At 38.4% G+C, this 12209-nt stretch overlaps 1 protein-coding gene across 1 annotated transcript in view; it reads left to right on the top strand.

Annotated features, from left to right (window-relative positions):
- PLXND1 (plexin D1) overlaps positions 1 to 12209 on the top strand; it is a 222509-nt gene that overhangs the window by 184014 nt on the left and 26286 nt on the right. The window contains exons 26-29 of the mRNA XM_089512571.1: positions 3500 to 3646; positions 6630 to 6786; positions 8592 to 8695; positions 10705 to 10768. Of these exons, the coding sequence (XP_089368697.1) occupies positions 3500 to 3646; positions 6630 to 6786; positions 8592 to 8695; positions 10705 to 10768 (472 nt within the window). The remainder of the gene's footprint in view (positions 1 to 3499; positions 3647 to 6629; positions 6787 to 8591; positions 8696 to 10704; positions 10769 to 12209) is intronic.

The following is a 12209-nucleotide window of genomic DNA, read 5'->3' as shown; positions in this document are numbered from 1 at the left end:
CATATTAGGACATGAACATTAAAACAAAGTTTAATGTGCAAATGTCAACAGAAAACAGGGAGGGAAAGAGGCAGGAATTCAGATTTAATTTTTGTTGTAACAGAACTGGATCTAGGCAAAAAGCTAGAATATGAAGCCAGTATTGTAGACTGAAGACACTGACGATTGCTGCCTATGCACATTGTTGGCTTCCATTCAGTAAATAATCGGATCTGGTAGGAAATGACTTTGAATTGGTGAACTTGAATAGTTTGGTGTTTGCCCTTAGGCTGGATTAAGCTGTCTATAATATGTTACCAATAAGTCTTCTCTAACATATCAGTCTCATTTCAAGAGTAGCATGTAAATGTACCCTAAGCATTCAATTTTTTTTAACAGAGGTTTTAAAATCCAGACATTTAGAAACATAGCTTCACACATCTTATATGGAAAAGTTCAAAGCATGCCAACACTAATTTTAGTTTTCATTAATGCAAAGTTATTTGATGCCTCGGGCTAGTTTTACAACCCCATAACATTGTGGTCAGAAATCACTGAGCATCTTGTTTTTTTGTTTTTAAGAAGAAAGAAATACAATAGAGAATAAAATGTGTTCTGTTAATGTATTCAAAAGATCTATTTTTCCCCTGAATAAGCACATTAAACTCCCTCCCCCGTAACAAAAAGCTTGGTCTGAGGATGATTTTGTTTTATTTCCAAACCAGTTTCCCCACAGTGGTTCTGAAATGAATTCCAATTGAGCCATTTCATTTGTAGCCCCTGACTGTCCACTTCCTTTCCCATCTTTTAGATATATTGTCTTTGTTTCTGCAGATTTTCACAACAACCCATGATTTCTGAAATTCAGAGTCAAAAAAATGAATAAAGGAATAGCATGCCAGAGACTGGGCCTTGTAGTTTATTTCTTGTATAGTAATTCTTCTTGTAAAGTCTACAGTATTAACACTGCAGCAACATTTAGCGATTTCTTTCTGTGGCAGGCTGGACACAGAAAAAGAACTGCTCACCTACTCTACTTAATAATATATAATGTAAGTTATTCAAGAGGGCTGTAAACACCAGCTCTGTCAGTGTGGTGTTCTTGCAGAAGACCTTTACTGGCTTTCAAAACAGCTTTTTGATTCATGTTTAATTTGTCTTTCTCTGAGACTTTGACATATTCTGTAGTAGAGATTCAGTCACATGCTTTGATGTATTGGAGAATGGATCGAAATCCCAATCTAGATCCAGACCCACAAATGACCTTGATGCTTGTGAAGGTCTTAATCTGAATTTAAGATATAATCATTCTCTATATGCTAGGAGCATTTTATAATATAGTCTAGCTTTTCAACAAAAGTTCCCCACCTACACACTGCCCAGGTTCACAGCCAAGACTAAGGCTGCAGTCATAAGCATACTAATTAAGGGATTAAGTTATATTTAGTACAGTGGAATTTACCATGCCTCCAGAGAGAGAGAGTAGGAGCTCCTGGTGCTACCAGTCTAAAATATTGTTCAACTGGTCTATCTTTTCCTGAACAGATGTTTTTGTGATGAGATAAAAGATGGAAGAAGGAATGGGAAAATGCAGGGGTTTACCAATGTTGTCTAAATTTAGCCCTCACCCCCACTCCATAAAATTCCCTTAGTGAGCCAGGATGATTGCATGATGAAAAATTCGTTTGGAAGCATTCTTGTTTCTAAGTAAGCATGTATAGAATTATGCTATAAAAATCAGACACGGGGACAATTCTGATCTTCTAAAATCTCATAAAAACTAGCTTACAAGAAAACTTGTTATTCTTTTCTCCCTAGATATGTAGATATCCAGAGGCAATGCATCCTTTATACTCTGAGCTAATGATACTCAAAAGTAGTGATACTCAGTGACATTCCCTGAGCCATTGGCTGCCAGTCCCTAGAGCATCTCCAGGAGAGAAAGAAACAGTTGTAGACCATTGGCACCAATATGATTGGTGCCAATATATATACAATATCTGGTCCTGCAGATCAGATAGCTTAAGAAGTACGTTATGTTGGTGTATAGTAGTCTTCATTGCTACTAGGGTTCAAGATTCTTGATTTTGTTGATCAGGAATTGGTTCCACCCTACTTTTTAAACTTTTTTCCCATTCAGTGGCAATTTTGCTTTTTTATGAAACTGCTGTGTGACTCATACAAAAAAATCAAGGAAATAAAATTATGTCGTAAATGGATGAGTTCAACAGATCTTATAAATATGCAAAGGGATCTTGCAGCACCTTTAACACCAAATGAGTGAAAGAAGTTGTAACATGAGCTTTTGGAGACTTGATCTACTTTCTCAGATGCTTGGTCTTCCCTTGATGCAAGGTCTGCTTCCTCAGTTGCATGGTATCCACTCTATGCATTTGGGGAAGTAGACCAAATCTGCAGATGCTGCAACTTCTTTCAATCAGTCAGTCTCAGAGGTACTGCAAGATCTTTGCATTCTGATATTCCAGACTAACTTAGCTATGGCTCAGGGGCCCGAAATACATGGGCAACAAAAAACATCTGGGGGGGTGTAGCATGCAGATGCTGCATGCCAGCGGATCGGTTAGAAGCCACTCCAGGGCCACTGGAAAAAGAAGAATGGGAAAAGTGCTCCTTGGCAGCAGCCTATTTGGGACCATGATGGCAGCCTACTTTAAGAGCAGGCCGTGCAATTGCTGCATGGATGATGATACACAGATGATGATAATGATGATGATGATGATGTTATTATCGTTGTTGTTGTTGTTGTTAATATTAATCATGGCAAATTAGATCTTGATACTACAGAACAGATGGTGTGTATCTGTTTATAGTTGTGCAGTGGTACCTAAAGTCCTAGAAAGGCAAAGCTGACATTAACCTAGCTCTTGTAGTGGTAAAAACCTTTAACCATTTTAGCACTAATCAAGCAAAGAAATCAGAACAGATGCTGGCCACTTGAATTTCTGAAACATTTTTACAGTAATTGTATTTCTTTTGCCCTGAGCAATGAAGAGATTCAGAAGTGTGATTGTACATGCATGCATTCATGAGGTAAAAAGGAAAACTGAATTACAAAAATCTAAATTAATATAAATATTTTTTACTTGGAAAAAATATGGAGGATAATTAAGGAGGTTGATATAGAAAGGATTTCTTAATTAAGAAAATACATTATGGTCAGCTTGCAGTCATTCAAAACTGGATCTATAAAACTGGCTTTTGAATCTTTGAAAAGGTGTTTTGATAATATGTATAAAGTTACTGTTGTCTAGTTTGATTGACAGCAGTATAGAAGTGCAGCCATATAAACTAAATGTGGAATTAAAATCTGAACATGTTTGAACTGCCTTCCCTCATCAAGATTTTAAGAAAACTTTGCTTATAACATTCCAATCTTTCTGAAGGGTAAAATTTATAACTGGAAATAAAAATGATTCTGCAAACGTATGGGCAGTTTAGTGAGGAACTGCCTTCGCTGGTTCCTGATCAGCAAATTATATCCTGCTTTTTCACCTCACAGGAAACCGTTGGGGAGCCCTTCTTTCTTCTGCTCTGTGCCATCAAGCAACAGATCAATAAAGGATCAATAGATGCCATCACAGGAAAAGCCAGGTACACACTGAATGAAGAATGGCTTTTGAGAGAGAACATTGAAGCAAAACCAAGGGTAAGGTATTTCTGTACTTCAGTAGAAACAGCTTCTTATTTCCATGACTATATTTGAAGCTTGAGTAATTAGTACCAGCTTTAAGAATGGACGAAATTTTGATGAATGTCATCTTTCTAGGTTTTCATCTGGAACTTCTTTAGTTCTGGAAGTAAAGTGGAGAATTCATCTGATTTCTGAGCCACCACAATTAAGTTTGCTTATTCCCTTGATAGGCAGAATGCATGAAGTAGTGTCCATAGGCAACAATAGCAAACATGGAACCTAGAATAAGAGTCCGTATGCCCATCTGGTCCAGAAGATAAACATTTTTCCTGACCATTGAGGTTTAGTAGGAGCACTGCATTAAGCAGGAGTGGGACATCTTCCAAGTCAGGAGCAGCAAGTTGCTCCTGAAAATAGAACAAAACCATTGGGCAGATGACTAATAAGTCACAACATCAATGAGATTTACAAGTCAAGATACACAGAAGCTTATGCACACCACACAACCCCCTTATGAATTGTACATATCCAATATCGGTGTTTTCAGACTAGCAATCAGAAATACTTATTCTATCATATATCAAATTTCCAGTCAGATTGCATGCGGATGGGTATCTAACTTTAAAATATTTGGGCACTAAAAACAGAAAGGCTGAGAATACAAGTCTAGCGAATTATGTCAGATTGGCTGAGATTCAGGATATCCTGAAAAAAATAAATATGCCAGTATCATTTGCTGTGTAACAATGAATTAGCTTGGGGTTTTTTGTTTTCTTTTTTGAGGAATAATCTCATCTTTACAGCTTCTGGCAAAACAGTGACTTTCATGCCACTGAGAAAAGTTGCTGCTTGTAAAGCTGAGACAATGATGAAGGCTTTCATACAGGGTGTTACAGGAATTGTGCTGAAAAGTAATGCTGTAAAATGTTTCTTGTGGGACTATCTTATACTAAAAATGTAGAGTCTGGAGGAATATGTTAACTTCAGCTTGACAGTAAATGCAATAGACAGACCTTTGCAAAGTCCAAACTAAATTCTGCTTTTGATTACATGGCATAAATCTGGAGTAGCTCTCCCAGAATCAGTGGGGTCACTGAGGAGCTATGATGGTGTAAATGAGAACAGGTTTTTGGCACTGTGTTCTTTGCTGCAGTTTCCCATTACTGACTGATCTATAATGTATGATGCATAGCTAAAAAGGTTAGCAGCAGGGACATGAATGTTAACTTACTCTTTGCAGAGATAACGGTATAAGAACAACCTGGTAACGCACTGCTGACTCTTGTTTACATGTAACTGAACTGAAAGTGAATTCACCCTTTCCCAGGTGATGGTAAATCAAGTTTATGCAGATTGCTCATGAATAGCCCCCCAAGCATAATTAACTTGATTTTGTTTCAAAATTTGTAATCACTTCACACTTTTAATTCGGTCACAGACCGTTTATTAAATACCCTGGTCACAGAAATGTGTACAGCTTAACTGTAATGGCACAATGGGTACTTGTCTTGATAGCTACAGTGGTGTCCTGTAGCTAAGACAGTAATACATATCTACCCTTCTGCCGTGTCCCATGTTCCAAGCACATTATAAAAAGCCATTAGCAGACTTTTAGAGATACCCAAAATTATTTTGTCAATCAGTTATCTCCACCTCTTATTACACTTCTCTTCCATCCATTCCTCATAAACCTTGAGCCAGACCACTAATTTGAAACTTGTAGTTGCTGTCTAGGATATCAAGCAAAATCTTTGCTACCCGTGCTGTTTGAGATAAGTGGAAATGCCATCTCTGAACCTGTTGCTTTTTATAGAGATAATGTTGGACTGCAGTTTCCATCATCTTTGTCTATGTTGGCTTGGGTTGATGGGTTCCAGCACTATCTAGAGGGCCAGACTTATCCCTTCCCTTGCGTAGATTCTGCATGTGTATTGTCTCAAATTCTGCTTCTAGTTACCTCATGCTACTCAGCTTTGGATGCGCGATTTTCTCCATCATGTCAGGTGTCATTTCATGTTTGAAACAGTGCAGTTAAAATACAGGTTTAACACATGAAAAATAGATCCACATTTGCAGGGTTAGGTGCACATGACCCACATGACAGTGGGAAAAGCACAATTTTTTTAAAAAAGTTTTAAAACCTAAGAGAACGCTTGTCTAGGAATCTCTAGGTCCTCCAACACAATTCTGTGGTCAACATCCACCAGAAGCTGACCATAGAATCACGCTGGAAGCCCTATAAATGCTTAGATAAATGTTTTTTCTAGGAATCTCTAGGTCTTCCAGCATGACTATACCAGCTGGCAGAGTCTACCAATGTCTGGCAGAGTCATGCTGGAGGACCAAGAGATTTCTAGAGAGAACATATTAATTCTATCTGCAAATAATCAAAGTCACAAATGTTAAAGCCGCAAAGGTGGAGAGCTGACTATATCTGCAACTGTAGTAGCAACACGGAGACATAGTAGCTGAGGTGATTCATTTCTTTCCTTACTCAGAGAACAAACATGGTCAGAGAAGACCATGTTTTATCTACATACTCTTTTTATTACTATATGTGATACTGTACAGTGATTCAACACTTATGGCATCATAATTGTAAACCAAATTAAGTTGATTAGCTGCCATTGCAGCTAATATCCATGTATATCCATGTTCCCTGTTGCCAAATATCCATTTTTCCTTCAGTAATAAAGCATATTTACAAAAGGAAATGATAATAGTTATTTTTCCTGCCTCCTGCTAAGATTGCTCCTGCGGTTCAGGGTTTAGGTTCATAGACAGGACATTTCAAGAGAAGCTCTTTGAATAAAATAGCTGATTCCCACATACAGGGCTATAAATCAGCTCTTCTCACTAGCTGTAGAATGTTGCCCTTTCTTAGTGCAGTGCATATAATGTGCCAAGATTTTTCCCCCCATCTTATAGCTAACAGGCTTTTTATGTCTTGCAATCCATGCATATCATCTAGACCCTAAGCAACCATCTTTCTCCACAGAATCTTAATGTATCTTTCCAAGGCTGTGGAATGGACTCTTTGAGTGTTCGGGTCATGGATACAGACACTCTCAGCCAAGTTAAAGAGAAGATACTTGAAGCTTTTTGCAAGAATATTCCATATTCCCAATGGCCAAGAGTTGAAGATGTTGATCTAGGTAAATATTTTTTCCTTATTCAGGAGCACCAGTCCTTATTTTAGGAACAAATACTCATCATACAAAAGCATACTGTTCAAACATGCAATATTTACACTCAGTATTTTACATTTGCTAGAAGACCAGAGGAAATTTGAATTTCCCACTAGGGAAAAGTGCTGAGCTGAAACCAGACAGAGATGCATATAAGCAGATGGCAAGATATGCTTGTAAAGAATAGGTGTTAGCTTTGTTTATAGTTCTCAATCTGTGATACAAAATATACTTTTGAAATCAATTGAACTTACTTCCACCTAAATGGGTTCAATATAAGATTTTCTTTGTTTGTTTAAAAATTAAACCACATAATGGAAAGCCAGATTTACATTTGCTTTTACTCTGCAGCCAGGTGCCTTGTATTTGTACACTACAGACATCTGTGATTGGTGTTTAAATTACTGTAGGAAATATAATGTCAGAGTTCTAATGTATCAGAATATGTTGGAAGATTTTTGCATTCCCTTTTCCCCTCCTTAGATAGATAGGGAATTCCTGCATGTAAACTCTCTTTTCTCTCATTCAGACTAACCATGTGACTTAGGTCACTCCTCCTTTGGGACTAACTGACATTCTCTCTCAAGATTTTCAACTGAGCTGTTGGCCCTCCCATATAATCATAGAGTTGGAAGAGACCATAAGGGCCATCCAGTCCAACCCCCTGCCAAGCAGGAAATCCAAATCAAAGCATCCCCAACAGATGGCCATCCAGCCTCTGTTTAAAGACCTCCAAGGAGGGAGATTCCACTACACTCCGAGGGAATGTGTTCCACTGTTGGACAGCCCTTACTGTCAGGAAGTTCTTCCTAATGTTGAGGTGGAATCTCTTTTCCTGGAGCTTGCATCCATTGCTCCAGGTCCTAGTCTCTGGAGCAGCAGAAAACAAGTTTGCTCCCTCCTCGATATGACATCCCTTCAAATATTTAAACAGGACTATCATATCACCTCTTAACCTTCTCTTCTTCAGGCTGAACATTCCCAGCTCCTTTAGTCATTCCTCATAGGGCATGGCTTCCAGACCCTTCACCATTTTAGTCACTCTCCTTTGGACATGCTCCAGTTTCTCCACATCCTTTTTGAATTGTGATGCCCAGAACTGGACACAATATTCCAGGTGCGGCCTGACCAGAGCAGAATATAGTGGCACCATTACTACCCTTGATCTAGACACTATACTTTTATTGATGCAGCCTTCCTCCTCTCTCGTCTTTCTTTGGAAAGATAGTGAAATAAAAACTTTTTCTCTACCTGAACTACTCACTAGCTAGATTAGGATATAGCCTTTATGTAAATATAGATTAAACCCATTAGTAAACTTTTGTTTTAAACTGCAAGCTATGTGTTTGTTGTTGTTTTTGGAGTCAGTCTCAGTTCTTAGGAAAGCATAGACAAGAGCACATTTCTGCTACTCTGCTAATTTAAAGCTAGACCCTAACAGGCTTGGCTTTGACATTTTTGACATTTAATATTTTTGTTTCCATAGCAAAGGCTGAAGCCTTAGGAAACGTAAATTACCCCACAGAATACAATACAGTGATTTCATTTTTACCTACTCATCATCATCTTGAAAGCTTTTTCGTGGGTGCTGAAAGGTCTCTGCATCTGAGTCCTGTGGCACAAGAATGCCCCTTCAGAGTTGCAGAGTTTGACACTGAAAACACCTGTGTCCCTCATCAAACGTGGCATCAGAATAAGAGAAGCCATTTGTGTTCTTACTAGCACATGCTGTGTTCAGGCAGGGTTTCCATTTCTCCATTTTCTTTATTTAGAATGGTTTGCCACAAGCACTGACAGCTACATCCTTCGGGACCTTGATGACACTTCAGTGATGGAAGATGGCAGGAAGAAACTGAACACGTTAGCACATTATAAGGTAAAAAGTGTGAATGCTCCAAGAACTTCCCCTTCCTTTGGGCCTGCCATTCCTTGGGGAATGCCACGAGTTGCTTTCTAAGCAGGATTAGCAGAAGCAAGCAGGAAGGTTGCCATAACTCCATGAGACCTTCCGGGGAATAGACATCTGCCCTGGCGAGAAACTCGTTAATATTGCAACACATCGAGACTAATTAAAAGCTCTTCATGCAAAACAAGTTATTGCTAGGGAAAAAAAAACCTTTTCCCAGTGGCCGCTATCCATCCTAATTAAAATCATACCATTCCTCATGTTGACAGTGATGTCAGAGTTCCCATTGGTCTCTTATGGGAACCTGGTTTGCCCTCAAATGGTCCTTTTTTTACATGTCTTTTATCAGGAATTAATTTCATTTGAAGAGACAGTAGGTTAATTTAAGCCTGTATCTGAAGTAATTTCATGCACATTCAGTAATTTCATGCAGATAGTGACAAGCACAGGACTACCATTGCTTTTATTTGATGCTGGTGCTGGAGAAAGCAATTTCATACAAGTTATATCAAGTGAAACCCATATTTTGACCATTATGGCCAGCCAACTATATGATTGGCTGCCGCTGCAGCAGCCTTTGGGATAAGCCCCATCAAGGCATACATATACAAATGTTGTTAACATAATGAAAAATTCATGTGTATCTTTCAGGAGGGATCTGCAAACAGAATATTAGATTTCTCCCCTCTCCTGTTCATGGGTCTTTCTTGCAAAATTCATGCAACTTTTATCATTTCTTTGACCAGCATTTCATTCCAGAAGAGTATATTATATATTGGAAATTACTTTAACAGTGTATTTCTATGTGTATTTACCCAGAAGTAAGTCCAGTGTGTTCAAAGGGCTTACACACTAGCACATCTGGGTGGAATTGTAGCCTTAAGAATGCATTTTGGCTAGAAGTCTTGTCACATTTTATTTGTTTTGTGTTTTGTGTCCCTCCACTGATCTTTACGTATTTCCCCTCAAAACTTAAAATCACTGTTTCTTGGGAACATGAAACAGATCCTGACAAATTTGATACAGCATGAAAGGGAGGAAATCTTAAGATTAAATCACTACATAATGAAATGTAGCTTTTGTCAAATTAATTGTGTCTCATGTCTATAGTGAATATGAGCCAGCATGATGTAGTGGTTTGAATGTTGGACTATGACTCTGGAAACCAAGGTTTGAATCCCAGCTCAGCCATATAAACCCACTGGATGACTGTGGGCAAGTTGCACTCTCAGCTCCAGAGGATGGTAATGACAACTCCCTATAAAGAAACTTGCTAGGAAGATCTCATGATAGGGTCACCATAAGTCAGAAACAACTTGAAAGCACACAGCAGCGACAACAAATAGTGAATATAATGAAATTGCACACATTTATAGCACTTTTAAAATTTAATAACAGAAGAGTCAGGACCATAGCTGTGAAAAGAATTAGTATAAGACTTTTGACTAGAACATTTGTGGAAATGGTTGCATTTTCTAAAGGCAAAATAATCTTTTGTGAAGCACTTCCCCTCTAGTGCTGGAGCTCTGAAGATTTGTCTATATGTATTTTAACAAATTGTTATATGCAGAAAATGCATGTATATTTAGAGCTGAAGAACCAAACAATGGGCCCGAATAGACAGGCCAAAATAAAGCTGCTTCGGGTCACTTTGGAGGTATGCTGTTTAAATGTTGCATGTGTCCTAAGAGGCTGGAAGGTGCGCCAAAGCCATGCTCTAGTCCTAAGCAGTAAAGCACAGCTTTGCCACAGGTTCTGGCCTCTTAAGATGCGTGTATCATTTAAACAGCATACCTCCAAAGTGACCCGAAGCAGCTTTATTTTGGCCTGTGACCCAAACTAGATGCTTAATTCCTTTGGTACTTACTGTTTTGCCTTCTGTAAATAAACCTTCCAGGGACTTTTACATGAGAATCACAGTGTAATAAAATATTTGTCTCTGATAGACTCTAATTATTTTGCATCCCTTTCACTTACAGATCCCTGATGGTGCCTCCCTAGCTATGAGTTTAACTGATAATAAAGATACTACTTTAAGTAGAGGTAAGTTGCTATTCTTTCTCTTTCCCCAACACTAATAGAACTGGGGGTGTGCCCAGAATGAAATCAGGAAAAGCAAGTGTTTCCAGACCACTACCTGAAGACCAAATTATATATTTGCTTTATTTTTATTTTTTTTAAAAAAAACAGCCATCGAAGCTTTATTTGCCTCAGGACAATAAGCAGCTGGCACAGAGATTTTAGCAAAGACAACCTGAGACTAAAAAGTTAGGAATTTTCTCCCCTAATATCAATAATATTATAAGCCGCCCTGAGAGCCATTAGGGCTGAAGGGCGGGATATAAATACCTAAATAAATAAATAAATCTTCTCATTTGTTTTGCAGCTTCCATATTTGCATTTTGTAAAAACAAACAAATAAATAAAAATTGGGGGCTGCATCTACATTGCAGAATTAATGCCATTTGACACCACCTTAACTGCCATGGCTCAGTGCTATAGAATTCTGAGGTTTGTAATTTCGTGAGATATTTAGCCTTCTTTGATGGATTGCTCTGGTGCCACAACAAGCTACAAATCCCAGAAATACATAGCATTGAACCATAACAGTTAAAGTGGTGGCCAACTGCATTAATTCTGCAGTATGGCAGCAGTCTGAGACAAAAAGAACATTAAAGCTGTACTGACTCATACCAAAGGTCTATCTTGCTCAGCATATTGAGGCCATGAGTAAGACACAAGCACAACCAATACTTCCAAAATTTGTCCAGTTGCATTTTAAAGCTTTGGGCATCATTTCAACTTGTGGGAGCAAATTCAGCAGATTAAGTTTGCATTTTGTGAGGAAATACGTTCCTTTATTTGTCCCAAATCTTCCACCATTCAGCTTCATTGAATTATCCCAAATCCAAATATTATAAGAGAAGGAGAACATCTCTACTTTTTTTCTCATCATGTCTAATATTACAAACCTCTATCATATCTCCCTGATTTAATTATCCATCTGAAGATCACCCTGAGCATTTTAGTCAGGAGGACAATTGCATGTGTCCCATACTAAGTTGTTCTTAATCATGGTCTCTGTGAATCATGGATGTGGATTCTGTGCCTGCACAAAGACCTTGTTTGGGACCCTCTGGAACAGAGCATTCCAGCAGGAACTGTTCTCCTGCTCCAGCATGCATTCTTCTAGTAGGGCACCCTATTCAGTTCTTTTTTCATCTGCTGGAACATCTCCATTTTGCTCTCAGAGAAAAAGCTTGCAGAGCTGTCCTCTCTCTCTCTCTCTCTCTCTCTCTCTCTCTCTCTCTCTCTCTCTGTCTTTTCCCTTTGGAATAATTTTCTCTTTGAGATATTGCATTTCATTTTCTTGCTGCATTGTCACCTACAGCAAAACTATGGAGAAGTCAGAGCTTTGAAGGTTTCTAGCCTGTTTGATGACATTAAACTTACTATCACACATAGTTTTGCCTTTGAGCATAAC

This window comes from Sceloporus occidentalis, unplaced genomic scaffold (genome assembly GCF_023333645.1).
Source record: "Sceloporus occidentalis isolate IW3139 unplaced genomic scaffold, rSceOcc1.0.p SCAF_1, whole genome shotgun sequence".
Classification (NCBI taxonomy): Eukaryota; Metazoa; Chordata; class Lepidosauria; order Squamata; family Phrynosomatidae; genus Sceloporus; species Sceloporus occidentalis.
This window is presented reverse-complemented; position numbering and strand designations above follow the sequence as displayed.